Source organism: Zonotrichia leucophrys, chromosome 3 (assembly GCF_028769735.1).
Source record: "Zonotrichia leucophrys gambelii isolate GWCS_2022_RI chromosome 3, RI_Zleu_2.0, whole genome shotgun sequence".
NCBI lineage: Eukaryota > Metazoa > Chordata > Aves > Passeriformes > Passerellidae > Zonotrichia > Zonotrichia leucophrys.
The window spans coordinates 53573001-53600878 of NC_088172.1; the positions used below are offsets into that span (position 1 = coordinate 53573001).

A 27878-nucleotide genomic window follows, 5' to 3' on the forward strand; every position below is an offset into this window, starting at 1 on the left:
GCGAGTGCATTAGCTCTGTGTGAGTGTTTATCTAAAAGATCAGATTTAACTGTGATGATGAATCTTCCCTTTTGATTCTCATGCTTTGTAGACTCTGAATCTGAGCTTTACAAAAAAAAAATCATTTTGGGTATAGGTTAGGTAAAGGTGCATTTAAAGAGGCATTGAGAGTTTTCTGTTGACTAAGAGAAGTAATTTGATCCAAGTAGTGTGACAGTTACTTCATTTATGTAACTTCCTGGGGATAAAAACAACAGAATGAAGTTAATTATAGCACTAGCTACCAATTAATGAGAATATTACTTTTCCTCAAAAAACCCACGCTAATTTACAACATTTGTTGACTTTTTGATGAAATGTGAACACTTTTCAATGAAAGAGCATTTTCAAAATTTTGTAGAGATTGGAGTTAGAAGCCACCACTATCTGGTAGTTGCACAGAGGGCATTGAATGAAATATTCAGAATTCCTACTTATAACTCTTGTTGCTTTTTGAATGTACTTTTTTAGAGTTTTTGCAACCCTTTTCCTATTCATTCATGTTCATCTGCGATCATTTTAACACATTGATTTTTCATGTTTAAGGAAAGAGAAGACACAGTCATTGGTAGCCATCCTCCCACTGAATACCTCTGTAACTGGCAATTTTTGACTATTATGGATTTCTTAATAGAAAGGTTGTAGTGTTCTAGTCATGCATGAGGAACAGTATACTGCTAGTTCTTATCCCCACTTCAAAATTTTGTATTTTAAGATATCTACTATTTAATATTCATATTTATACGAAATAGACATAGTTCATATGTCTAGCAGGAGCTAGGCCAGTAAGAAGAGAGAATTGTGAAGACATGTATAAAATAAAACTGCTTGGGCACAAGACTGCTCTGTGAATTTACCTAGGTGCAGATCTGCCTTCAGCTCGCCCACCAGACCATGACTGTGCCTGGTGGACACCTGTGTCTTTCTGACCTCCTTGCTTCTGTCTGCACAGGGGAGCAGTCAACACTTGGTGTGTTAATACAGAGCAGATCAAAACCATCACTCACCTAACAGGGCACAAGTGTATGCAGCTGATCTTGTGCCCTCTGAGTCTTGGCAGTGAAACAGCAACTTTCAGAGGTCTTTGCTTTGCTCCAAGCATTTATTTAAAGCTCCTGACTTTACTGCATTTGTTTAAAGCATTTGACTTTTACAAATGCTTCTTTAGTGATTCTTGATTATCAAGGCTGCCTCTAAAGGAACTGCTCCTTGAGTTTGTCTGTTTCCATTCTATTACATGCCTCCTTTAATCCAGAGATCTTGACATGACCTTCCAGAAACAAGAGGAAAAAACATGGAACTTGGAGAAAAAGAGAGGGATGAGATGAAGCTGTTCTTAAGGTTTGCATCTCTTTGTTGCAGGGACAGAGTATCCCTGCTCTGCATCTGCATCTCTAAGCAGTGGTGGTGAGGTGAGTGCAGGTCCTCAAACCAGCCTGGAATCTTGAGTTATAGCACATTAAGGACAGCCAGGACTAGAGTTCAGTTCTTCATCCCAAAGCCAAAGACTGAGAAACCCATGCTGTTTGAGAAATGCATCTCCTGTCTTTTTGTATTTTTAAATGCACACACACAATCTCAGAATCCATCTCACACCTGTGGTGCAGCTTGCAGCATCACCTGGAGCTGCCTCTCTGCTGCAGCACACTGCACTTGCACCGCTTCTCAGCAGTTATCAGGTTTCTGACTTAAATATGTCTTGCTGTCCAAAAGACATAATTCTTGTTTATGAGGCTCTTCTGAATGTTAAAAACTGATGACATCTGTTGTTCTCTCCCTTCATCTCCCTTTCCTTTCTTTTTTTTTATGTTGTTTGTTTCCATTGTGGCAGTGCGTCACATACAAAGGTATATTGGGATTTTTGAGGAGAATATCGAAATATCAGTGTATGTTCATAAGAAAGTATTAAAGAGCCTGTGGGCAGATATTGGAGATAATTAGGAACTAGCTGGAACTGCTGCAGACTCGAGGGATGTTTGCAGGCTGCAGAATGTTCCTACGGGAAAGAAATTGCTCTGTAATTACAAGCAAGGTCAGCGCAGTCAGTTCAATGGAAAAGAGACGGTGAGAGCTGGGGCGCCCTCCCATGAAGGTCATGGAATATTCTTAGTAAGACACAGTTGTTGCCACTTTTTGATGAAGTGCTCGGTGAAGTATACATTGTCTGGGGCCTCTCTGTGCTGTGAGGATTGTAGCCTTTTCTTGAGAAAGAAGATTGACACAAGTGTCAGGAATTTCTTGGTCACACTTGACTGTTTCTTTGAATCTCTTAAGTTTGGATGTGTTTTTCAGTGGTGTGAATCTCCCAACTCTTTAAAAGGCTACTTTGCGTTATTTGTGCATTTTTATTTCCTGAAGCAGGTTTTTCAATACCTGTCCTGGAGTATTTCAGCTCACTTTTTTAAAATTTGAAAATGAGACATATTTTCATGGCTCATGTGTAGCTTTGGCTCAGGAATCCAAGCCATCTTAAATTCATCCTCAAGAGGAAAAACTTTGCTTCCCTTTCTTCTAAGGACAAACTCCTGAGTTCAGAAATACTCTGTGCCCAAACTTTGTTATCAGTAGTCGTCAAGTGGCAATACTAGTTGCAGGTATTCCTGCCTTCTCTTTCTCACTTGTTTTGTGCCTTTCCCAGTTTGCCAGTGCAGCTGGATGTGGGACAACACTGGGGCTGTGGCGGGGATTGATTCTACTTAAAAGAGCAAAAGCTTTTGGGCACAGATCAAACTGATTGAAATTTATTGCCACAATTCCTAACCCTTTTGTGCATGGTGACTTCAGGAAGGGAAGCTCTCTTAAAATCAGTCGCTGTTTTTGGAGAATAAGTTTTCAGAGAGATCAGCTTCCAAGCCAGTTAATTTTTTCTTCAGGCTTTTTAGGAAAGTAGTTATTCTTGGTAAGTTATTTTCTTTCACTTTTTTGATAGGATTGTTTAATGATTTTTGTTAATTTAGAGATTGGACTAAATAATAAATTGTATCATCTTACCAGCTTCTGTCTCTATACTATTTAGCCTGTAATACAGTAACTCTGTTACATGATGTGCCAATTTTGTACTGTAGTGTTCAGCAGTGACCTTAGAGGTTGCTCCCACCATCCCCATTTGATAGCTGGTGGGATCATTTGCCATCAGCTTGTGCCAAAGCAGTTGTGGCTGGCGCTTTTAAAATACCTTGCTATCTTCATGGACACTCGTGTACATTTTTTCCTTCTTAGACTGCAAAAGGAGGGAAAACTACAATTTCCTTTGACCTTATGCAGGTTTGGCAGGTAGGGAATCTGGTTAGGCTGAAAAATCCTGAAGTCTTTCCAAAGGCTCTTTATCTTCTATTTCTTTCCTTAAGAGATTTGGGTCATCAGAATCTTCCAAAAGCAGGCTGTGAGTCCTTATTTGTTTTGGTTTCTTGGAGATAATAATTCAGAAATAGTGTGTACTCACTTCACTTTTCCTTCTTTGCTTTCCTTCCCTTCCCAGTCCCCTTTTATCCTCGCCTTCAGATTCTCTGCTCTGCAGCCTTGAAGAGTAGGGGTTTGAATAAATATGAAATACTGAAGAGCTTGCTGCAGTATGCTACATTTGGCTGTGCTTGGCTTCCTTCTGTCAACAAAAGAGACACCTCAATGAAAGACGCATGAGAACAAACAAATATTTTTCTGGTTGTCCAACTGTGGCTTAACACACTTTATATAAGTTAGTAGGAACAGGAGATAAAAATGATGAGTTAAATATTGACACTACAGTAAGAGAGCTACTGTTTATAAGCACATTTTTGAAAATTAGTACCTAAATTTTCTGTCATGCAGAAACGTAACTTGCTGCTGGGTTTTGCACTTGAGAAGAACTATGCTTTCAAAACAAAATGAAATAAAATAGTTGTGGATCCTGCTTTCCTGTGTCACAGGTCTAATGTGTTTTTGTCTGTACTTTAATGTCTTACATCACTGGGCTTAGACTCAACAGTATTAGAGGATGAGTTCATGTAGCATCTCCCTTTGTTAAAGGGGAAATCCAGAGAAAAGATATTTTCAACTACCTTTTAAGTGAGAGTGAAATTAGAGAATTCGTTGTTATTTATTGTCCTAGTAGTGTCAGAAACAATTCGCCAGCAAAATCAGATGGTGGTGCACTTCTGTGATTAATCCTTGCACTGCTGTGGAAGGAAAGGTGCATAAAATTTGATGATAAAAAATCTTCAGTTAAAAATTTAGTTTGGATGAGTTCCATCTGGAAGGCCAAGTTCTCTTTCTTTGGTGAGCCCAAACTGACTTTGGGCTAGTGGTAGGATTGTGCAGGTAACACCCAGCTCTTCTTTCTGTCATGCTTTTTATCCTCTGCTATTACACACTTCACAACAGAGGTGGAAGCCATGACCCTGTTCCATGGAGGGGAAAAGCTTGGTTTCAAAATATGAAAATGAGCAGAACTGTGAGGTTGCTGTAATGGTGGTAGGAGTGTCTAAATTACGGATTTTTTTTTAAGAGAAGACAAGCACTTGAATCTTTAGTTAAGTTCTTTCTTAGGAAATACAGAGTGCATGGAAATGAAGAAGAAGGGAATGGAAAGCATTAATATATAATACATGTAATCTCAATTCAGTCTGTATTTTGAGTGTTTGATACTACAGTCTTAAAAGTATTTTTTTTTCTTGTTTCTGAATGTAACATAAAGACAGTGTCGATCCTCAGTGACTCAAAGGTAAAATATTCTCATAGGTTGTATTGTATTGAGAAAGTGTTTGAATAATGCATTTGAATAATGGCTGGTTTTATTACTTTTGTAGTTATTTTAGATTTTCATCTCTCCCTGACCAACATTTCTAATACAGTTAGAGGAGAAGCCTTTAGTCTGTCTAATCTTGAAAGTGATGGTAAATGGAACTAAGGTGAGAGAAGGTTATTGACCAAGATGCAGATGAGTCCTTTTCTCAACCTTGTTAGTCTTAGATGCAGTGAATAAGGACAGAAGTTGCATACAGATTTTATGCAAAGCCACTGTATCTATAGTTACCTGTATTTTAAAATCCACTTGTGAACTCTGGATTCTTGTACAGTTCAAACAACTCTGTTTAGTGCTTATCTCTGCTCTGATATTTCAGAGACTTTGTTTTCTCAGTAAACATTTTTTTTTATTTCTCTGTAGGATTAGTAAAGGCTTGCATCATAATACTCATGCTGTAATATAAAATGTCAACTTTTGAATGCAGATGTCTGTTAGGAAGATTTCAGTGAGTATGGAAACAATGGCACTGATCCTTCAGAGGATCAAGTTTGCGTATGGAATAAATGCAGAAGTTTGTCTACAAACCATTGTACTCTGAAAGTTTTTCTATGTTTTCCTATATATGAACTTTCTCTGGGCTGTAATTGATAAGTACCAGGAATTTGGAAAGGTGACATTTGTCATATCATCATCTTGCCATGATGAAAAAGAAATTAATAGCAGCCATTGTTTTTAAAACTTCAGTGAGATGTAGTGCTGAAGAGGTTTGGCAGTGACTCACCAAATCTCAGGGACAGTGTTTCTGATAAGTCAGCCAACTGTGTAATGTTGTAAACTACTTCACAACTTTGCCTTTGTGTCTGTAAATTTGTTTTCTTATCTAGTCTCTTTTTTTAAACAAAATTAATTAATATGTCCATGCTAGAATGAAATAAGTGGTTAATTACAGGAAACATGAGGTTAGTATAGTGCTTTATGTAATAAAGACAAGACCATTTTTACAGCTCTGATGACTATTATGAATGCAGCTCTGAATTTAAATGAGCTCTCTTTAGCAGTGACTGTGTAGATGCAATAATTGCATATGTGTGCACTTCGGATACAACTCCTGGAATATCCTGAATGGCCTTTTGCTTGGTCTCTTGTGCTTTATTTGTGTACACTCTTTTGTATAACATTGACTTTGGGGAATTTTTCTCCCCTTTTTTAAATGGAGATTTAAGCAGCATTTGAATAGTTTTTAAATTCATCTGTATTGATTCAGACTTTTAAGCTTTAATTTTGAAGTACCTTAGATCTCTTCAAAGCAGTAGTTTAAGCCCTGGAGGAATCTTCTCAGTCTCTTTGAGACTGATAAGTTCAGTACTGTATTTTCATGGTTTGGAGCATCTTTTCTCTGAGGAAAGTCTGAGAGCTGAGACTTCAGCCTGGAGAAGAAAAAGCTTAAGGAGATCTTGTTGTGTTCAGTTGATGGGAGGGAATTGAATGAGAGAGACAGGCTCTTAATGGTGGTATCCAGTGACAGAACTAGAGGCAATGAGCACAAACTGAAACACAGATGGTTCCCTCTAAACATCAGGAAACACTTTTCTGTGAGGATGACTGAGCACTGGCACAGGTTGCCCAGAGAATTCATAGGGTTTTCATCCTTGGAAATATTTAGAAACTGCCTGGATACAATCCTGGGTAACTGACTCTTGGTGACCCTGCTTGAGCACAGTGGTGGGACCAGATGATGTCCAGAGGTCCCTTCCAGGTCAGCCATTCTGTGATTCTGTTTGTGTGTGCCTCAGGGTCTGACCGTGTGCCTGCACTATCACTGACGTCTCCCTTCCCCATCTTTGCTTCAAAGCTGTGAAATCTTAAAGACTTTGCCCCAGAGACTGTGAGCAGGACAAAGCTCTTCCGCCTCCTCTCCCCCGCCCCCCCCAAAGTATCCTTCCCAGATACATTTCATTAGCTATACATGTCCATTGGGAAAAGTTTTGGGAATTTTGGAAGTGGAGAAGAAAATTTTGTATTTTGTCTTTGTGTGTCTGTCAAATACAAATATAGCAAATATGTATGTTCTGAATAATGCTTTATCTATATATAATACACTGTGTAGGAGTCCAGTATACAATCCTTAATCACAATACTTCAATTACTGTAACAGTAGTACCAGTATCTTTAACTTGTTTTGTGACTTATTTTATTCACTTTTTTATTTTTGTGTTTGTGTGTGTGCTTTGCTTTGCAGAGTTGGAAGAACCCAGGGATTTCAAGTTTTGAGTAACAGGCATCTTGCAAGATTACCACACCTAAACTGAAAAGGGAGATGCAGCTCTGAGTACCAGACTTGGTGTGTGCACTGCATGTACATGAAAACGCACATGTTTTTGTCGTCACGTAGGCTTGCTCTGGCCTATTCCTGAGAGCTTTGCAATTGATGAAAATTAATTTGAGAACCAGATGGAGCACCTTGGCAGCACAGGAATCAGTAATCCATGGAAGGACACCTGCCAGTAATGTTCAACTTTCCACATGGTCTTCACGGGTGAAAAAAGTCTGCAAGAAGAGAAAGAAAAAACACCCTCTGTGCAGGAGAAGCCTAATAAATACCTCCACAATCTAAATCAATAGCTGTGAGGGAAACAGAAGAATCAAGAGGGCAGAGGAAACTGATTTAGTTCTAGCAGAGGAATAATGTATGGTCTTCGGCACGTTTTGCTTTGGGCTCAGTGGATGTGAATGGACAATAAATCATGACCTTCTGCTGAGCAATGATGACTGGAAGTAAATAAGTTGAGGAACTATGGGACAAGTCTGGGCATTGAACTGAGCAAACCTCACCGTCCTTCTTGAGTTAACCAGGTCATCAAACTTGCATATCCCTTCTCCCTCTCCTTTTTCCTCTTTTCACTTAGTGTGATATAAATACTAGCTAATTGAGCTCATAAATGTTATTCAAATAAAACAATTGGAATACTTCATATGTTTCCTTCTTGTACAGCTGCAAATGTTGTGTCTGGAACTATGAATCTGTGCTGTAGACAAGCATCAAGAAGGAAAGATCCTGTCAAACAAGCAAGGAAAATACCTAGAGAAATAGTGAACCCAGGAAGTCAGATTTTTAATGCTGCTTCTCTTTCTTTTTTACATGATTATATTTCTTCCTTCCTTGAATTTTAGAAGATTTTGAAAGAGTGCTTACTTGATGTGCTTTAATTCTGGCATTTGTTTTTTTATGGTAGAATGAAAAGTCTGTGATTCCTTGTAGCAGAAAAAAAAGGGAAAAGTAAAGGAAAAACAGCTTGACATTGTAGCCCGTTTCACAGGAGAGAGAACTTCATGGTTCACCTGAGGCAAACTTACCTACTTTGAAAGCTAAAAGCTTTAGAGCATTTTTGATTCTGCTATAAATGAAGAGAGGGTTCTTTTTCATTCGTGTGTGGCAGCAAAAAGTGGGAAAGCAGGCAAGATAGTGTGATAAACAGTTCAGGCTGTGTTGGGTCTCTGGTGGAAAAAAAGTGCTGCGATGAAAATTGGATTGGCTTTGGATTGCAAAAACTTTTGAGTCCTGCGAGCGGTTCAGTACCAAGAGGGATTTCCCAACTGGCCTGGCACACCAGTGCCTGCACAAGTTCGGGTCTGTTGTTTCACACGGTTTGTGTGCCTTTTTTTCCCTTTATGCAATCTCTTTCAGCTTTAGCAGCAGAAATACATCAGATGGAAAAGATATGCCAGAGGGCAGCTTGGAAAAGAGGAATGTCATATATATACATATATATGTATGTGTGTGTGTTTAAATTTCTGCAACTGAACTTTTGAAGAAAATCTGACTGGAGGAAGTTTTAAAAGCCTTAAGTTACTTGAAACCTACACATTTGCAACTCTTTGTCTCTGGAATTGCATTACGCTAAACTGGAATCTCAGGCTGAATAAAGATTATATCAAGTTGAGCAAAAAGATGACTTAACCATTTCTTGAGCGCCTCTTATGAAGTAGCTGTTTCTCCAAAGGATAAGTGCACCCCCACTCTACAGACTCAAAACAAAAATGAACCTGAATTTTTTTTTAAGTGTTACTTTTTCTTAGCCAACTGCCATCATCTTTTATAGAGGAATTTTTCACTATGCATTTGGTGGATATTTATAAACACTGACCCCATCCTCCTCCCTTTCAATGATCTATCCAGGTCAGTCTTATCAATAAAAAAAAAAAAAATTGATTTAAATTTTGTGCACTAGACATATTACTTTCTTATGTCAAAAAATAAAATATTTAAAAAGCATGTATGCAGCAGTGGAACATGGGCCTGTTCTTTGCAGCGATTCCAACATCCTCTGCCTCTCCTGGAAAGGCAGAGTCCCCAAAAGTGAGAAGGAGAAACCAGTGTGCAGGAGGCGGTACTATGAGGAAGGCTGGCTGGCAACGGGCAATGGCAGAGGAGTTGTGGGCGTCACTTTCACTTCCAGCCATTGCAGGAGGGACCGGAACACCCCTCAGAGAATCAACTTCAATTTGAGGGGCCACAACAGTGAGGTAAGCAAAACCTGTGTTACACTCTAAGGAAAATGATTGCCCTCTCCTCCTCCTCTCCTCTCCTCTCCTCTCCTCTCCTCTCCTCTCCTCTCCTCTCCTCTCCTCTCCTCTCCTCTCCTCTCCTCTCCTCTCCTCTCCTCTCCTCTCCTCTCCTCTCCTCTCCTCTCCTCTATTTCTGCTTGGAATTTGACAGAGTGGTATGAAGGAGGCTCAAGACTAATCCAAATGGGATTTGGGTCAATTGGAATTTTTCTGGTAAATTCAAGCATACACGACTGATGGTGGGAGGTTCTCTGGAAATGTGTCTTGTTTTGGTCTGGCCTACTTTCTCCTTCATTCCCCAGCACCTGCCAGTTTCCAAGCAAATGCAATAAATGCATGTTAATGGAAGTTGAAAGCTGTGAGAGTCAACTGCTTTCACACGGTGGTGAAGTCTGGGCTGGAAGTCAAATGGAAAGGCAGGGCAATAGGAGAAAAGCTTGCTTGAAGTCTGCCAGATTTTCAGAAGCTGCAAACTGGAATGGCTTGTGACAGGACGTAGCTGCTTTATCTGGAAAAGCTTCTCATTTTGTTAGAATAAAGGCCAAGTGTGACTTCTCAGAGAAGTGCTGAGATGCCTTCCAGTAAAATGCTGTAACTTCAGTGTGCAAAGCATTGTCCTGAGTACAATGATACAAAAACTTTTCCATTCATGTTTTCTGAAAGGCATAAATCTGATGGTATAAACTGGTATATCATCTTCCTGGCACCCATCTCTTTGTATAATGCTTCATGGAAAGTGCAGGTGATGCCCAGTAGTATACCAAGTGTCTTAGATAACAGGGAGGACCTAGTTTGTTTCTGCTTTTTAGTTAGGATGTGTTTGGATGTGCTCACCAAAGTTTCAGAAGTGGGTATTTTTGGTTCTTGAGTAACGTTAGTAACAGTCCTCTTTTTAGCAAAAAAAGGGAGCAGCCATCAAATACTTAGTCTGAAATAATTGCTTCCACATGCTTTGTGTGTATGAAGGTGTGTGGGTGTATGGTAAATCATACAGACTTCTGTATGTATAGATGAAAGACAGATTCATGTATATATTTGTATCAGGTTCATTCAAAGAAATTACAGCCACATTTTCCCAAAGGGAAGAATGATATTTGAATCCAGCATTTTGGTTTGAATGACAGCTAGTTGTCTGTTTAATTTTCAATTACAAATTGCATTTTATTTTTTAAGAGTGTGTGACACAATAATCACTTTTCATTTCTCCATATTTTGTTATCTAAATTTTCAGTGAACCTGGGCACTTGTTTCTCTTCTTTTGTGTAATATATGTTTTGGGAACAATATAGGAAGTTTCTGTTTCTGTGAAGTCTTATTGCAGAACTTGGAAATACAAGACCAGGTTTCAGTATGTGCCCATTTAAGTGGAGAAGATGCTCATATGCATGCTGCCTTTGGGTTTGGCTAGTTTTGCTTTATTTACTCCATTGTCCCTTAAAGTCTCTTTGTGGGTCATTGCATCATTGCTGTGTGGATTTAGCTGTGCTGTTTGCACATCCTTTCAGCTAGCAGTGATTGGCATGAGGGAGAGAGATTCAAATGAAATGAAGCTTCTCTTTCTGAATCTTTTTGTTGTGGTTGTTTCGGTCAAGCTTGTGATTAATAAAGGGTTGTGTATCCTGTAAGTAATGCTCCTGACAGCAGAAATTGTGTCAATGACCAGAGTAGAGGCTTCCAATTTGTGTCTCTCTAAAACAAAACTGACGTGGTGGGATAGAGAAGTGGCTTTAGTGGAACTAGCTTTCTGTGACAAGTCTGTGGCTGCTATCAGGTTTTCCTGCTGTCATGTATTTCTGACCATCGTTGTAAATAAAATTCATTTTTACAAGATGATGTGTTGCACTGCGGTCTTCACCAGGCTTACTGAATTTAATCCTTTTATAGGAGAATCCCACTGGTTTGGATAAGAATGTTAAAGATATGTAGTTCAATGGGCAGCGAGATTCTTCTGTCTGCTGAAAGATTCTTGAAAGAAAATATTGAACAGCAGTGCTTATTGCTACTATTTGCATAAGAAGAAGTAAATGTTTTTTCTTATTGTCTTGTTTAAAAAAGCCAACAACAACGTGGTCTCTGTTGTGTACTACCATCCATAATGGAAAATGCTGATTTTGCAAGCACATCCTGGTATGTGTGTCTGATTAAAGCCACGCTTGTTGCACAGAGTGGGCCCTTAGATTGTGATTGACTTAAAACTCATAAGAGCCTGTTTGATTTGCTGACTAGTTCTAGAAGCATATTGTGTTGTCTTGTTCCCAGAAATGGTGATTTATACCTATTTTAGAGTTGATTTATAAATGGGGATTTATACCTATATTTTTCTCTGGGATAAAGCTAGGGTGCCAAGCGAGGTTTATTGCTTTTCAGTCATACAGTGCTACTTCAACATTAGTATGTGTTCAATTATTAAGTATAAAATGCTGAAATGAACAGAATGGGAGAGTGACAATATAGAAGCAATATAAATGTTTTCCATTTAGAGTGTAATTAACAATATGCTGTGGGCAGAGCACTACATTGTATTTAAAGTGAAAATCTAGAGGAAGAGCTAATGTGGCAGCACTGTGCTTCTGGCAAGAATGTGAGACTATTTCTAAGTAAGTCAAGAAGGTGAATGCTTGGGATGGATTTTGGCAATCTTTTTATGACTGCTGAAGAGATTCGCTGAAATCTTTTTGGTTTATTTTCTTAACTCTAATAAAATGCCTGTGGCCTATAAGAACAAACAGGAATGAGGAATCCCCAGGACTGAATTACTGACATGCATATTATAGTGCTGGATTTGAATGACTCATCATGTTGAACAGTAATTGAGAATTAAAAGCATTGTAGTGTGAGCCACACTTTTGTTTCTGCAATTGTTTTGCTTAGTTCTTATTTATTCGGTGGCAAGGGGTGAAAATATGGCATTTTGTGATACAGAATTGTGACCACTAGGCTCTGAAGTGTGCCAGACTGAGTATTTTTTAATAGTGCTACAAAGATACCAACTTTCAGTATCTGATCCATCTTGAGTTTTCTGGGGAGAGATTTTCAGGAGGCTTTCTGAGAGATAATTCGAAAAAAAAGCCCAAACTTAATTTAGGAGGCTTCAATTAGCCTTATAGGGATTTTCCTTCCAGTGAAATATCTTGCAAATCTAATTGGTTGGATGGTGCCATTGTAAGTGTTTCCTTTAATGGTTTCTGTTGTGTCTAGTGTATTAAGATGGTATCAATTTTTGTAGCACTTAATGTTTCTTAAATTGCTAGTGCTTAAAAAACTGTTTTGCAGGTGTACATTTACTTTTGACTGTGCTAACTAAAAAGGCATCTTTGATATATTTAATAAGAATCAGTATGCTAATTGCTAGACTGAGGCATTAAAAAGTATTACAAGTATATGCAAATTAGATGCAGTGAATTAAGTAACAAGCTGAATACATCATTGAGCATATATAACATTTTTTACTGTAAAGATAAAGGAAATTATTTATTTACATCTGTCATTATTTGAGTGTTCCAAGCACATATCTACAGCTGCAAAAAACCCACCCTGTTTCATTTAGCACAGGTTTTAGTAGATAGGAATGTAAACATATCTCAGCTGGACTGTCAAATGAATTAGTTACAGCTTTTCAAAGGAACACTGTCCTTTAAAAATATTCAATACATGTTGGTTTTCATACTGCATTAGTTATGGACGTCTGCACAGTTCTTGGTTTTGTTTTGGTTTAGAGTAGAAGGAGCTTAAAATGTTTTTTCCTGGTTTTAAAGAGAAAGAAAGCTTTTCTTTATCCTGTCCCATTTTTTTGAAGTTTTATGTATCTTGCAGAGCAGATTTTTTCCAGCAGTCTATTGCTTGTTTAGGAAATAAATTTTAAAAACCCAAACAAATAAGCCTTTTCAGTAGTGTTTCTTGGTTTGTAGTGTCACTGGGAAGAATACAGAAAAACAATATAGGAAAACTTTTTTGTTTTTTTAAACTTTGTTTTAATGTAACTGGCATTTGAAAGTTAAATGTGATTTTTTATTATGATTCTTGCACAGAAGAATTGAATCTGCATGTGACTCTTTACAGTATGGATCCCTCGTATCAAATGTTGCTTTCAGACACAGCTGGAGCAGTTGTTACTGGTGAATAATTAAAAAATCCTGAGGTGGAATGATGCCATGATGATCCCTTTTGGCTTGAGAAGTCTCAGTGGTACAAGACATACGCTGTTGTAAACTGCAGTGGTACTGCAGATCTCTGTTCTGTTTTTCTGTCACTGCACAAAGAAGAGAGGATGTTTGTTGGCAGAAATACTGTCTCTTTGTTAAAGCAAGCTAGTGTAATTGGAAAAGACAGACAAGCTTTGGGCATACAAGGTTCTGAAGAAGGGCTTGTATTTCTGAAAGCCTGTGTGGTTTTTACATCCCTCCTACCTGATACAATGCTAAATCTGTCTTCAAACCATGCCCTTCCTCTGTCCTTAGGCTATTAGGGCTGCAGAAAAATGGTGCTGCAGAGAGGCAGAACTGGTGGGGAGTGACTTGCAGGACAGTGGGTGCCGTGCCTGCCTGGGCTGGCTCTGTTTGGTTTGAGCTGTGGCTGCTGTTGCCAGGCTGTGCTCACTGCCTGCTTGCAGAAAGGACAGACACGTTGGGCTCTCATGCCTTAATGCACCTTCTAGAGCTGCCTGCTCTGCAGTCAGTCTGGGGGCTTGAGTGCTTTTATTTCTTCAAGCAAATATTAAAAGAGCCAAAACACATTTTAAACCTCTTTGGTAGTCTTTTATCAGTCTTTTCAACCTTTGCTGAAGTTTAAACAGGCTCCATGGCATGCAGAGGTGTCTTTCATAGCCTTCTCTTAGGAGAATTGTTAAAGAAAATAAGTGGAGTAATACATTGGAAATGGTTGATCCTTTCCCCTTAAATGACAAATAGCAGTCTTGTTGTTTCCCATTTCTATGCCCTGTGTCAGTTTACAAATGCCAAGGTATGGCCTAAACTTGTGCACCAGCACAACTCCTGTATAGTTCGTTCACTCTAAGAACTGTGACCACTTTCAGTGAGTCTTTCTCTTTCTTTGTGGTACTGTCTTTTTTCCAGCCACATCCAGCTCCTACTTTCACAAATATTTTTGTGAAAAGCCTTTCTTTCTGTCCATTTTTCTCAATTGCCTCAGAATCTCAGCCTCTCTGTTCAATGTTTATTCTTATGCAGTTGTGGCTTTGAGGCAGACCATCCAATATTGCCACAATTGTTGCTGAGTAATGAGAGTTGGTAATGCTGCATTGATCTGCTACTTGGAAATTGCTCTTGTAGGTCATGCAGCAGTTTGTTTCCTGCAAAGGTTAGGTCATCAGCTTTGGAAAATTTTAAATTACAGTTTTTCTGGTTTGTAGTAATAAGCATCTAGATAATTACCCTGAAAGCTGAGGAAAAAAGAAATATATAATGTGAAAAAATACTGTCATCTTTTAAACAAAATTAATTATATTTGTAAGTGGGTCATCCATGCAGTTTAAAATTTTATCATGAAAAAAATGTAGCTATAGTTTTGTTGTTAGATAATTCTTCTCAGAAAAGTTTGAAGTGGAATGAAGCTCACTTATATCAGAAATTACTCCAATTTTTTTTTCCAAAAATTGCTGAAAGATAACAACATGCATATTTTAGGATAATGACATGCCTGAGGGGCATTTCTTGCTTTTTGAATTAGGGTGAAAATACTTTGTTGTTCTGTACAAAAGCAGTTGTTCCACATGATTTGTGTGTTCAAGGAAAATAAATGCATTTTCTTTAACATAAGTTTAATGATGAGGATCTATTGATGTACTGAATAGATGAGATTATTCACCTATTAGACAGTGGATACCCAAGCTTGGAACATGAGCACTTTCTGAGTAAAGTGTTCAATAAAGAATTTATTATGAACTTCTCAAAGCCTTGTATATATTGAGCATCTGAAGAGTAGAGAGATTCGGTTTTATGATGGCATTTCTGAGCCATAATAATCATTAAGGACACTGCCTTGGTTTAAACAGTTCCCAGAGGAGTTCATCAAATTACAGATAGTCTGAACAGATAAGATACCCATTACAAACTATAAACATTTCACAATATAATTGAATGTAGAGTACCAAGTAACTGCTTGTCAAGTGTAGCTAGAGTGTAGTAGGACAGACAAAAGATACTTTATAGGCGCTTTTCCTTGGGCAACCAGCATCTCTGCTTTAATAGCAATCTTTTGTGAACATGCATGAACTTCTGAGGAAATTCTCAATATCCTCTTTGCATTAGGAACTTCTTTGAGGAGAAATAATCCATTTGTATAATACAATTGTTATGGGAAGTAATGAAAATGAAGTTGAATTGGGGAAATTCTTGTGCATTTTCAAAAAGAAATGCTGGTTTATGATTTTCATCGGAATTGTGATATTCCAGTTCTAGAATTACTTGACAAATTCATATACTGGGAAATAATATCCTTATGCATTGATTTTTCTATTATTGTTATTATTTTAAGGATATTAAATGTATGTAGATGACTTTACTAAAAAGTAAAACACAGCTTTGTTTACCCTAATCAGAATGTTGAACATGAGCTAGCAGTGTAACCCTTACTGCAAAAAGGGCAAATGTGTCCCTGGTTAAGGCAGGTGGTCCTTCCCCTCTGCACAGCTCTGGTGAGGCCACACCTGGAGGGTCATGTTCTGGGGTGGGGGTTCCCCAGTAAGAGAGGTCGATGAAGGGCCACAAAAATGACTGAGGGACTGGAGCACCTCACCTGTGAGGAAAGACAGAGAGCTGGGGCTATTCAGCCTAAAGAGAAGGTCCAGAAGAATCTTATTCATGTATGTAAGTACCTGCAGGGAGGGTGCAAAGAAGATGGAGCTAGGCTCTTTTTGGTGGTTCCCAGAGGCAGAGGTAAAGGGCACAAACTAAACTGCAAGAGGTCCCCCATGAACATCAGAAAATATTTTTTTTACTGTGAAGGCAGGTGGCTTAAAAATAGTCCAGAGGTTTTGCAGTCTTCATCCTTGGAAATAATCAAAAAAGCCATCTGAACACAGTCCTGGGCGAGCAAATCCATGTCCCTGCTTGAGCAGGGAGTTCAGAATTTCCAGAGGTTCCACCCTGATCACTCTGAGACTCTGTGAAATATATTTGTGAATCTAAGTGAAATCTCTTGCACAGAAATTGGTGAAGCAGCATCAGAAAAAAGCTCTTGAAGGCAGGCAGGAAGTGCTATGCATACAGAGGTGTGGAGAGAATCCATTCAAGTTTGGCTAAAACGAGAACAAACTGCTGTGCTAGAAGAGGAGGATTTTTTTTTTTCTGAGGAGAAATCCATATGGTTTCCCAAGTAGTCAAAGAGTTGGAGAGCACAGTCAAAATCCTCATGCAGAGGTTATTAAAATGCAGAAGAAAGTCAAGCTGTTGGATGTGAGTGACTTCATAAGAGAAACAGAGTTTGGGAAGGAAAACTGTCATTGAGCTGAAGAGAAGGAGCTGTCTAGATGCACAAGTCATGGTGTTTGAAAAGTTCTAGAAGAAGCTACAGAACGTGAGTCTGTTGTAAGCTGTAGAAACCGACAGCGCTGCTTCAAACAAAGTGATAAAAATGCTAAATGTAGACACTGAAAGATCAGACTTCTGGAGGAAATTGTATCACCAGCCGTGCTCCAGTTGCTGAGTTGGCTCATCTGCTTGTTAAATGAGAAGATGGCAAGTAATTGTTTCATCTGGGAAAGACAAGGCAGAAGTGTGAAGAAACCTGCAGCGGCAGATGCACAGTGCCTGGGAGAGGTGTGTGCAAGCCCCTGCCCAAGCGCAGGAGCCACAGGTGCAGCTGGAGTGCAGCCAGTCTCAAAATGCTGTCACAGGGTGGAGAATGGCCCTGGCTCTGGTGAGGCTGAGCACACATGTGGGGGATCTGGCAGGCACTGGCAGTCGGCAGAAGGCAGCAGTCGGATGCACAGATGTGACTTCCAGAGGATAATGGCCAACAGCAGAAGGCTGATTATCAGCAGTGTGGCCATGTCCTGCTAAAGGCTTGAGTGGTGTCCTGGAGAGGGGGCCAAATGTAAGCACCTGCAAGAGATGTTGGACCAGTTGGGAAAGAGTGAATATTTCAGCCTGTTAAAGAAGAAATGCAGTCTTCTGAGTAAGGTGGCAAAAAGAGAGTTCTTCCACCTAGAGAAGAGACAGCTCTAAAGCCTCAAACCTGAAAGAGCTAGAGGAGGTTGTGTTTTACAGGAAAACCAATTCCCCCCAAAGGAATATCAAGGTCATTCTTCAGGTAGATACGCAACAGAGAATTATGTCAGTGAAAAAAAAAATAAAGGTAGAAAGGAGACTCAAAAATCTTGATTATTTGATTACAAAATACTAAAAATGGGGGTATTTAACCTTAAGCTGTGCCAGGGAAGTTCGGGTTAAAAATCAGAAAAAAATTTGTCGCTGAAATAGTGATTGGGCACTGGAATCATCTGCCTAGGGAGGTGGTAGAGTCACTGTCCCTGGATGTGTTTAGAAAAGTCAGGGTTTGGCACTCAGTGTGGCCATGGTTTATTTGATAAGGAGGTGTTAGGTTACAGGTTGGACTTGATGATCTCAAAGGCCTTTTCCAATCTAGTTCATTCTGTGATTCTGTGTGATTTGTGGCTTCCCTAATGAGGACCTTTCTTGAGGAATGACCTTATCTGTCAGGCGTGCACATGTGAAGATACCCCAGAAGCTGCTCAGAGGATAGAGTGAGACTGCTTTCTGGTGCTCTGCTGTGGGTAAAAGGAGTGTTGATGGCATACTAGAGAGCTTAGTTTGTAAGGGATACAACAGGACATAAAGAAAAGGGATCCTGTTTCTTCTTCTCTCCCTTTCCCCAGTTCTGATTTGGTCCTGTGCAGTACTTTTTGAGCCTGATAATATACAAATATCTTCCTCTTCAGCTGAGCAGTTTCCTATGAGCATACAATGGAACTGTGGTTCCAGTTGCTGCACAGAACCAGAATCCCAAATGTCTGATTCATTAATAAAGGATGTTGCTGGGGAGGGAGTTGTGTTTATTTTAAGGACTGGATGCTCAAAAAGTTTAGGTCCTTGAAATAAGGTGTCTTAAAAATATGCAGAGGATTAAGTGGCTAAGAAAGGCTGCAGATTGAGGGTACCTGTCACTTCTTGTTCTGGTAATATCTTGAGCTAGGCATATGCTTGATAACCTAAATGGGACCAGTATTGAGCAAAATGTATGAAATGGAAGAACATTTGTTGTTCTTCCATCCAGGCTCAGATTAGTTTACTGTACAAAATGGGGCCTTAGCATAAGTTATGTTTATTGGTGTCTAAGATAAATGTTTTCTCATTTACATTATCTTAGCAATTCTGCTTTTGGCCAGAAGGTACCCCATTGATCACAGATGTTAGAGTAGGAATTATGAAAAATCATCATTTATGTGTTTATTTACATTTCACTGCATTTCCAGCATTCTTACTGTTTCCAGAATAATACTCTCAACGGTTTCCTCAGATTTAGTAGTCCTCCTACTAATTAGAGATTCCAGACTCTGCATTTCACTTGTGAGAGCAATCTCGTGTCATTAGCTTTCTTGAATATCAGCAACAATTATGCAAGTTATAAAAATGTAAACCAAGGCTTGTTGATTGAGAAATACCTATTGGCATATACATAGATGTTCATGTTGGAAGGAAATCAGAAGTCTTGAAGCAGTGCTTCAAATTGAGAATTGTTCATAATGACAGAACTTCTCCTGCCCTAACCTTTCTCCAGAAGAAACAAATCCAGCAGGGAGGTTAACAAATGAGATTTTGATATTGTCGTTTTCATACATACTATTTATGAAACCAGTTATACCTTGTTGTTATGCCTTATGGCTGCCATAAAGTTACTCTGTTGAATAAATAGATTCGAATTAGGTTTTGACACAACGTTATGTTTTATTAAAGGGCCTGTCTGAAGCTGGTGCTTCTTTTGAGTTAATTGTGGTAAGGGTTCTAGTCTCTGTGGTCACTTAGTAAGGGTTAAAATTGTCCTCCCTCAACCAGGCTCCTCCTGGAGTGGAGAAGTGAGATCTGCTTGGGATTGCACTGGTTGGGGAGATGACTGTGTGCACTGCAAGGCACTGGGTGTTGGGAATTACAGGTGGAAGTCAATTTTCCGTCCTGAAGGTCTTGCTACTGACAGCTAAAATGAGCCATCTAAAGCATAAAAAGGGAGAAGAGGCTTCTCTAAAACCAGGTGATCCTATACTACCATTTGAGGCAAATATGTCTAATTTTGTTTCCATACATACAGAATATTTTCATAATGCCTCGTTCACATTTTAATTGCTCTGTCTGCAGCTTTGATGCTTAATTGTAACAGTAATCAGAACAGGTTTGCCTGATTTGAAAAACTTCCATCTTGTCCATAAACTAGAAAGCACAATAGAAAGAATTTGTATGCTATGCACGAGGCATTTTATGACTTCATTTGAGATTTTTTCAATGTAATTTCTGAGCAAGAGACTTTTATACTTGAGATGCACCAAGGTTTAGTAGCAGGTGTATCTCCTTTTTGAAAATAATAGCCCAGAGACTTAAAATATTTTAAACTTGATGGGTTTAGGCAGCTGGTTTTTAGGTTTCTTGTGCCCTTTACATTTTTAATCTTAAGGACAGAAATTTGAAAGCTATTTAATATGAAAGGCACTCTAGTCTCCTAGGTTGTTTTTTTAAAACTACTAGTAGTATTAGAAATACCTTGCTATTAAAATTTTCTTTTTAAACCATTGGTGCAAATACTGGTAGCAACTGAACTGCTAGTTGTACTTCTACATCATCATCATCATCATTATTATTATTATTATTATTATTATTATTATTATTATTATTATTATTATTATTATTATTTTGCTATTGGAAAATATATAGTATTACCTAGTGGGCATCCATTAGTACTTTTACTAGAATCTGTTCCAGTGGAGGTTTTTACTTACTTGATGTAGGCACCTTACATGTGATTAATTTCACATTAATGATAGCAGCTTTTATGAGAATAGGGAAAGAGCTCAGAATTTAGGTAGCAGTGGGAATGAGCCTGAAGTGTAGGTAGGGTGGGAGTTTTGGGACTGTTTGGTTTCCAGATGCAGGAATACCTGGAGGGAATAGGTGGCAGAGAAGAGGGCAAGCCTGCCTGCTGCTTTTCTAATGTGGCTTTCTGCCAGGCCTTGGGGTTGGATCTATAGTTGTGAGGTCCTGAATTCATAAACAGCTATCAGATGTCATCACAGTGTCTTCATCCTCTGCAGTGAGTGATCCAAACCAGAGATGACAAATTTAATAGCTGTTAGTTACATGCAGATAGTAGATATCAGTCCTGCTCATCGCCTTGTGGGTTGACGGTGGATGTCAGGAGCAACATGTGGGTTTATCCTACTTCTTTTGTAAAACCTTAGCAATTTGTCAGACAGCCATTGTGTATCAGAGAGAAAGATTGAGCTATCAGAAGTTATGTAATGTCAGCATTAGCTGCACTTGATTTACCATGTCAGTTCATTTCTTTGAATGTGTTGGTGCACACATATTGTGATTCCGTTTTCAATTACCTGGATGCATACTCTTTTTTTGACTCCTTGTCATTCTCTTCCATTCAGTGCCTGTGCAGTGCCTGTGGGTGAGGGAAAGTTGCCCAAACAAGTTCCATATTACTTGTTTTGGAAAGTATTATGTATGCAGGGAAGGGCATGAAAAAAACCAAAGTCTAACAGTTCAGCAGCTCAGTGTTGCTGTGAAGGATTGGGGTTTTTTTTGGTTTTTTTTTTTTTTTGTTTTTGTTTTTTCCTTTTTTTTGTTTTGTTTTGTTTTGTTGGTTTTTTGGTTTTTTTGTTTTTTCACTATAACCTGGATGTATTTCTCATTTTCTGAAAAGTGGAAAAACAGTAGTTCTAATTTTTCTGTCTTTGGAACTGTGAAGATGAATCAATTAATTTTCATTAAATGATCTGATACTGTAATTCTGCACAGGTAGCCAACGTTTCTTGGCATTTGTCTTTGTCAGTTTAATCTCAGTATTCTTCTGAGTATCTGATTTCACAAGCCAATTTAAAAATAAATTTACATGACTTGTCTTCAGAGTTTGATCATGAGTAATATTTGACCCCACTGAATGTGGGCGCCAGTGCAGTGAGGTTTTTTAGTATATATCTAGCTAATCTCAAGGAATTCCTCAATGCACAGCATAGCTACCTTCAGAGCTGAAAACCTAGGTGTACAGCAGTCAGAGTAAGGGGATATTTAGCTATGTTTTACATCCAGCTCGCTGTGATTCAATCAGTTAAACAGCTTACAAATCACCTGTTCTGAGCTTTAGACCAATTGTAATGATGAGGATTGTGCCCAGAGGATGGATAACATGATTCATGTCAATGAGAGGTTTTAATAATAGAGTTTAGTGTTGTTGTAATAACATTAGTGATGTCAGATCTAACATGTTCTTATTAAGCTTGACTTTTAAAAGTATGCTAAAAAAGAAAATAATTTGTGATGTATTTATATGCTGCAGTGATTATTAAGACTGAGAATCACAGGTATTTGAGTCTGAAAGATGGTGTGTGACTCCCTTGGGTAGGCGTGAAAGCTAGAAGAAAGTCAGTTAGTAATTGAAGTTTCTTATTGCCAATTAGCTCCAGAATCACTTGAGAAATGATGGGAAATGATAAGGAAGTTGGCAGTTTATCAGCCAACTTAGTGTATCCTCACCACTACAGCAGATACCTCCCTGGTCCAAAAAACCAAGTGGAGCTTTTAATCCTCACCAGTAAAGAAGGTTATGTAGGTTTGCTCACCTAGATATTCTGTGAAACATGTATTTCAAACAGGTTTAAGTGTGTTTAATGGAACTTACTGTTGCATTTCTTTACTGTGATGACTTTGAGGTGTTAACTTTTTATCTTGAATGTCAGTGGAAGTGAGTTTTGGATACACATGGGAACAAATTCATTGAGTATACAGCTGCTACTGTTAAATAAATCAACCTTAAGGCTGCATTTTCTAGTCCTTACATTGCCAAAATGAGGCAGAGGCCCATAAAATAACCTGCAGAAGGTGCATGAACTGTACTGGAGGCTGTAAAAAGAGGGTTAAATGTATTTTAAAATAATTTTTATACTTCCAGGCTGTGGCAGAGAGTGCTTTTTCGGATTCGCTGTCCAATGTGATGATGGCTGATTTTCCAAATTATTTTTACAAGTGTTCTTTAACAGTGACAGCTCCATCATACTGTGCTGTGGCACTCATGGCTAGCTTCTGTCAGTGTAGATTTAGCTACTATTCCTGTAAAATGGGTATTTTCCCTAACAGAGAAAGATGGGTCGTTATTTTTTTAAATATTTGTGAGGATGGTGCTGCTTTTAGTGGAATGTGTTAGATTCTGTGAAATTTTAGTCTAATCCGTTTATAGTGACAACTTTGTTTTGGGTTTTTTGTGGTTTTGTTTTTACAAATTGGGAGTATTTGAACTTTTCACTTAAAATACAAAAAAGCTTTGGAAAGCCATTTGCTCCCTCCTCTTCATCTTTGTATTTCTGCTTAAAAAAATAGTCTGCTGCTTTCTTCATTCACTATTTGGGATGAGTAAGGAAGGGAAGCCTTGAAAACACTTCATTTAAAATTGAAGACACAGATTTCTATTTCTGTGAGCCAATAATAGTTGAAGATAAGAGGCTTGTTTTGAGGTTTTTTAATCAGCTGAAAATTTTTGGAACAACTCTAGTCACGACAGTCACAGAAGTGTTTGATAGAAGGCTGCTCACCAATATGTATTCATTTTTGGGTGGTTATTAGCAAGCTAATAACTCTTGCTGCTCTTTTGAAATTTCCTGTCACTTTGTCATTGTTCTGGAAGCAGATGAACACAGATCTTATTGAGGCATTAAGAGAAAATCGGGTGCTTTGGCTTCTCCTCTGCCACGTGGCTGGACTTGGTGTGGGCACTGCTGTGATGTCCTTCCCAGAACCAATGAAAGCAAACAGGTACCTTGTTCCAGTGGCTTGTGTTTGCCCCTCAGCTGGGAGTTCCCTGAGCTGGAGAATGGGCTCACAAGTGAGCTTTGCTGGGGGGGTGTGTGTGGAGCCCGGGGGCTGTGGCACAGCCCTGCTGAGGGGTGAGCTCTGCCTGCCTGGCTCCTCTGTGTTGTTACCGCCGGGATGATAAATGGTTCTGCCTTGCACAGCTGCAGGAGCCACTGCATGTCCACAACACTCTGTGTTGGAGGTACCTGAAGCTGATCTGTTCCTGGAGCCAGGCTATCCCTGAAGCTGGAGCAGAAGCTCTTTGCTTGCTTCCCCTGTTCTGCAGGGCTTTTTTTCAGGGAGAGATGCCAGCACTAGGTGACCAAGTCAAGCTACAGAGCAGAAAAGATGGAGGCAGGATCTCTCAGTCACAAGGATGCCAAACCAGATGACATCAAAAAGCTATTAAAATTTCCAACTGTATGACAAACTCTGGTAGAAATAGAATGTTGGATCTTTTAGGATATTAATCTATTTTATGATCTCCCTTTTATAAACAAAGCTGTATAACAGTGTGCTCCAGGGTCCTTTCAGATGAAAGGCATTAGATAATGGCACCTTTAGATTTTACCTCTTGTCTGGGCCTGTGAAGTCCTTTATCACTGAAATGCTTTATTTCAACAACTCTGTTCTTGCCTGTGTGTGGTGTGACACCATTTGAATGCCAGTTATTTATTTTAGATCATTTATTAAGTTTCCTATTGAGGCCTCTATGGCCTGAATTAAAACACTAAAAGGAAATCTCTCCATAAAGCTGCCAAATAAAATACATAGCCAGGCAAGATTAAAAATAAATAAATAACTAAATAAAAATCAGGCAAGAGGTCTGTTGGGCTTGTCCTTGTGCAAGCCACCCACAAAGGGATTAGTTACTGAAAGGAATGGAAAAAATATGAGTAGCAGATAAAAGAGCATAGGGAGGGGATGCAAAGTAGACAAAAATAGCTCAGTTGAAATAAACAAGTCTCGCAGAAAAGGGCAAGAGAAGAAGTGCCTGCTGAAACGTTAACACAAAAATGTGAGTTGTTATACAGGATGGAACTCGTGGTGCAATGGGGCATCCTGGGCCTGATCCAGAGCAGGCAGGGCAGGCTGCAGTTTGGTTTGGCCTGGTTTTCCCTTTCTACCTGCCCATGGGTGACCAGCTGCAAGAAAGGAAATGGCAGTGCTGATACAAGTAAGAAAGCTGCTTTTCTGAAATGTGAGCTTGCTTGCTTTGCTTGGAATTGCTGTATCAGGACCCTTATCCACCCATTAAGCACAGAATACTCATGTAATTCACTGTTTTGTAGGATGAAGCCCAGAAGTGTAAAGATACATACTTTTGAGGTTTTGGATGTTACTGGCAGGGGTGATACCTTCTCTCTGTCTTTCCCAAGGAAAGCCTTTGGAGCCATCAGAATGTTATAGGCCATTGAAGGTCAATGACAAGGGCTTATTTAAATCATCCTGGTTTTTACAGATTTCTCCATAAGTGGATCTTCCTTGTTATAAGATAATTTAAATGAAATCTGTGTTGCTGCCATGTTTGTTATCTGAACTGTAATCCTTTACCTGTGCCAAATTATTGTCTGCAAACAGGTTAAATGATTGAGGGCAGAAGAAAAGTCTATAACATGACTTAGTACTTTGGAAGGACCCATCCATTCTCTCAGCTCTAAATTTCTAAACAAACACACCCTGAACATCATGCTGTGCTTTAATTATACCTTCTGGCAACCTGTGATTGGTTTCTGCATTGCATGGCTGCCACCTCATGATGGCATTATTGATGGGGGTTTTTTCCACGTGACCCTTTTAGATGTTTATTTAAATGGTACAAATAAGCAAATGATGATGATGGTAGTAGCAATAATAATAATAGTAACAGCAATCATCATCATTTTTATTTTCACTGCTACTTTTTCTCAGGTAACATTTCTGTGATTCTCTTCCTGCCCCCTTACAGTTTCACCCTTTTTCTTTAAAAATATTTTAATAACTGAGTTATCATATTTTGCCTTTTCTTCTTTTATTCCTTTTGAATCTCTTTATGTGAAATCAGTGTTTGTGAAAAGCTAGAAGGTGACTATTTTGAAGGAGAGATACCAGAGTGAAAATGCAAAAATGTGACAGGTGCAAGAAGTTTTTCAGCCTTTAACGTTTATACTCACCTGTTGCCAGCAGTCCTGGTGCAATCCCTGATGCCAGTGCTGGGTGGTTTCTATGTGGCATTGCCTATACATTGGGATCAGGAGCATGTGTATATTGTCTTCTAAGTGAGAGATTTCAGTCATTACTGTCCTGCAAGGCAGTCTGCAGGTGACTAAAAAGATGCCATGAATTCTTACCTGCAGAGTCTTGTGTAAATTGGAGCATTGTAAACCTTCTGGTTTATGACCAGTATCCAAGGGTTGTTATACACAGTATGGCTGAAGGTTTATAAAGTAGGGAGACATTGCAGATTTCAGTTTCTCCTTACTAATGTGTGTTTGGTGTTTGTAAGTTAAAAATAGAATGGCTGCTTTAATTTACAATGTGCATTAATTGAAATAGCTAAAAAGCAGAGTAATGATTTGTGTTGTATCAAGCAGAGCTCTGACTCTGTTGAAGCTTTCTTGGACACTGCAGTTGAATTTGTCAGTCCAAACTTGTCATACTAGTGTGAAGCATCCTCTTCATTGTAGCTTTAAATGGATCCACAGATGGATGCTATTCCCAGATATTCAGGGGTGCAGGTAAAAGGAGTGTGATCAAAGAAGTCTGCTTTACACCCTTGTGTGTAATCTGCTGTTTAGCACTTCTCAATTCATGGTCTTCACTGGTATACTGTCAGACTTGTGACAGAAGTCACTATTACTGGTCTACTGTAGTACTGGTTTTATGGTTGTGATAAAACAGTCTTCTGAACTTTCTGAGAAGGTGCTGTTTGAAAAATGGAATTTTTTTTTTCCTTTTTCAAATCTGTCATTAACCACATTTTAATTTTGCTTTTCTGTTTTCCTAGTATTTTTCATTTGGAAATGAAACTCTTCAGCTTTACCTCATTCTTAGTGCTATTTTGGCTCATCTGACTCCTTGTCTTAAAATTGCATCTGCCCCAAACCCCATCTGTATTTCTGAAATGGCTCAGTCCTACTTCGTTGTGCCATTTAGGTGCCCTCTGCTTAATAGTTTGGGCCAGAGGTTTCTGCCTGAACTTTATGCTGTTTAGACAACTTAAGAAGGTTCATAAGGTCTTCAGGTGTTTATTGCAATTGTGATTTGAGCATTTGGTCTGGTAAGGCTCAATGCTGACATGTTATAGAAAAAGAAGTATGTATGTTAAGCTGCCTGTGTATACTAGCTTGCTTATAGATATACTGCTCAATGTTCTTAAAATGTCCCTTGACAGAATTTTAACTTTATTATACAATTGAACTTTTGATGTGATGAGAAAATGAAAGACACTTAAAACTTCAAATATTGACCTTTTGAAAACAGGAGTGAAAAAGAAATATAGAGCAGATTTTGCCAGAGAGAGAGAGGAAAAAAAAGGTTAATGTTAGATCCGGCAAATTTTAGAATTAATTTAGAATTAATCCTAAAATATAATTAATAATAGAATTAATTGTCACTTGTTTGAGACAGGACAGCATGAAGTTTTACATGTTAAAGGCTTTGTCCACAGTGGTTAATAGCATCCATAGGGTATCAGATCAAACATCCTGATGGCACAGTGTCCTGTCTCTGGCAGTGACTGGTTGTCAACACACAGGAAGGAGTTTAAGCACCAGTAGGCTCATAATTTTGCTTTTCTGGTACAGATTCAGGTGTCTGCAGCCCAGGAGCTCTCTCTCTCTCAGGGCCAGGCTCACAGGTGTTGTTCTTAGGACTTTCTTTTGTGAATTTGCCTTACTGCTATTTCTATCAAGTGTAAAATTTTGACCCATCCTGCATAATGACTTGTACAATTTACCTATGGATTGTGTGGAAAAAGTATTTCCTTTGTTGTTTGAATTTCCATTTTTCAGATTTTGTTCAATGGTCTTTTTTTCTTCTGCACTGGAAAAGGTTACAACAGTTGTTAGTTATTTATTCATGCCACTCCAGTTATTTATTTTCCTGATTTGAATCATGCTAGTCTGTTGCTCATACAGAATCTAATGTACCCCTACATCTGAATCATGGGTTTTTTTCCCTGTTCTGAGTGTTTTGAAGTTGATTTATGTGCGTTTTGAGACTAGAGGAACAACAACTACACGTAGCAGTAATGAAAACCCTACAGTGGCATAATGCTGGTCTCTGTTTTCCCTTTCTCCCCCATCTCCTCACAGTTGCTAATGAAGGCCAATATAATAATGACAGTTGCCACTTGTTATAGTTAGGGCTGATGTGTTTCTTTGAAAGAAAGCCTAGTGGGGAACGTTTTTACTGGTGACAGATAGAGGACCTGACATGGGCTCCCAGTACAATTCCTGCTTCTTTGTTCCATGTAATATTTGTCAAAACAGTGGTGATGAATGATGATACGTATTTATTTTATTTTCAGCGTG

The 27878-nt window shown here is 38.8% G+C and overlaps 1 protein-coding gene across 5 annotated transcripts in view; it reads left to right on the forward strand.

The window, feature by feature from the left end:
• Window positions 1–27878, forward strand: part of TULP4 (TUB like protein 4) — a 155041-nt gene that overhangs the window by 19272 nt on the left and 107891 nt on the right. For 4 of the 5 annotated variants that reach the window (XM_064708235.1, XM_064708236.1, XM_064708238.1 and 1 more), the window contains exon 2: window positions 7002–9286. In XM_064708235.1, coding sequence (XP_064564305.1) covers window positions 9035–9286 — 252 coding nt within the window. In that variant the 5' untranslated portion in view covers window positions 7002–9034. Of the gene's footprint in view, window positions 1–7001; window positions 9287–24508; window positions 24542–27878 lie in introns of those variants that run through there. The other variant, XM_064708240.1, reaches the window with a different exon arrangement.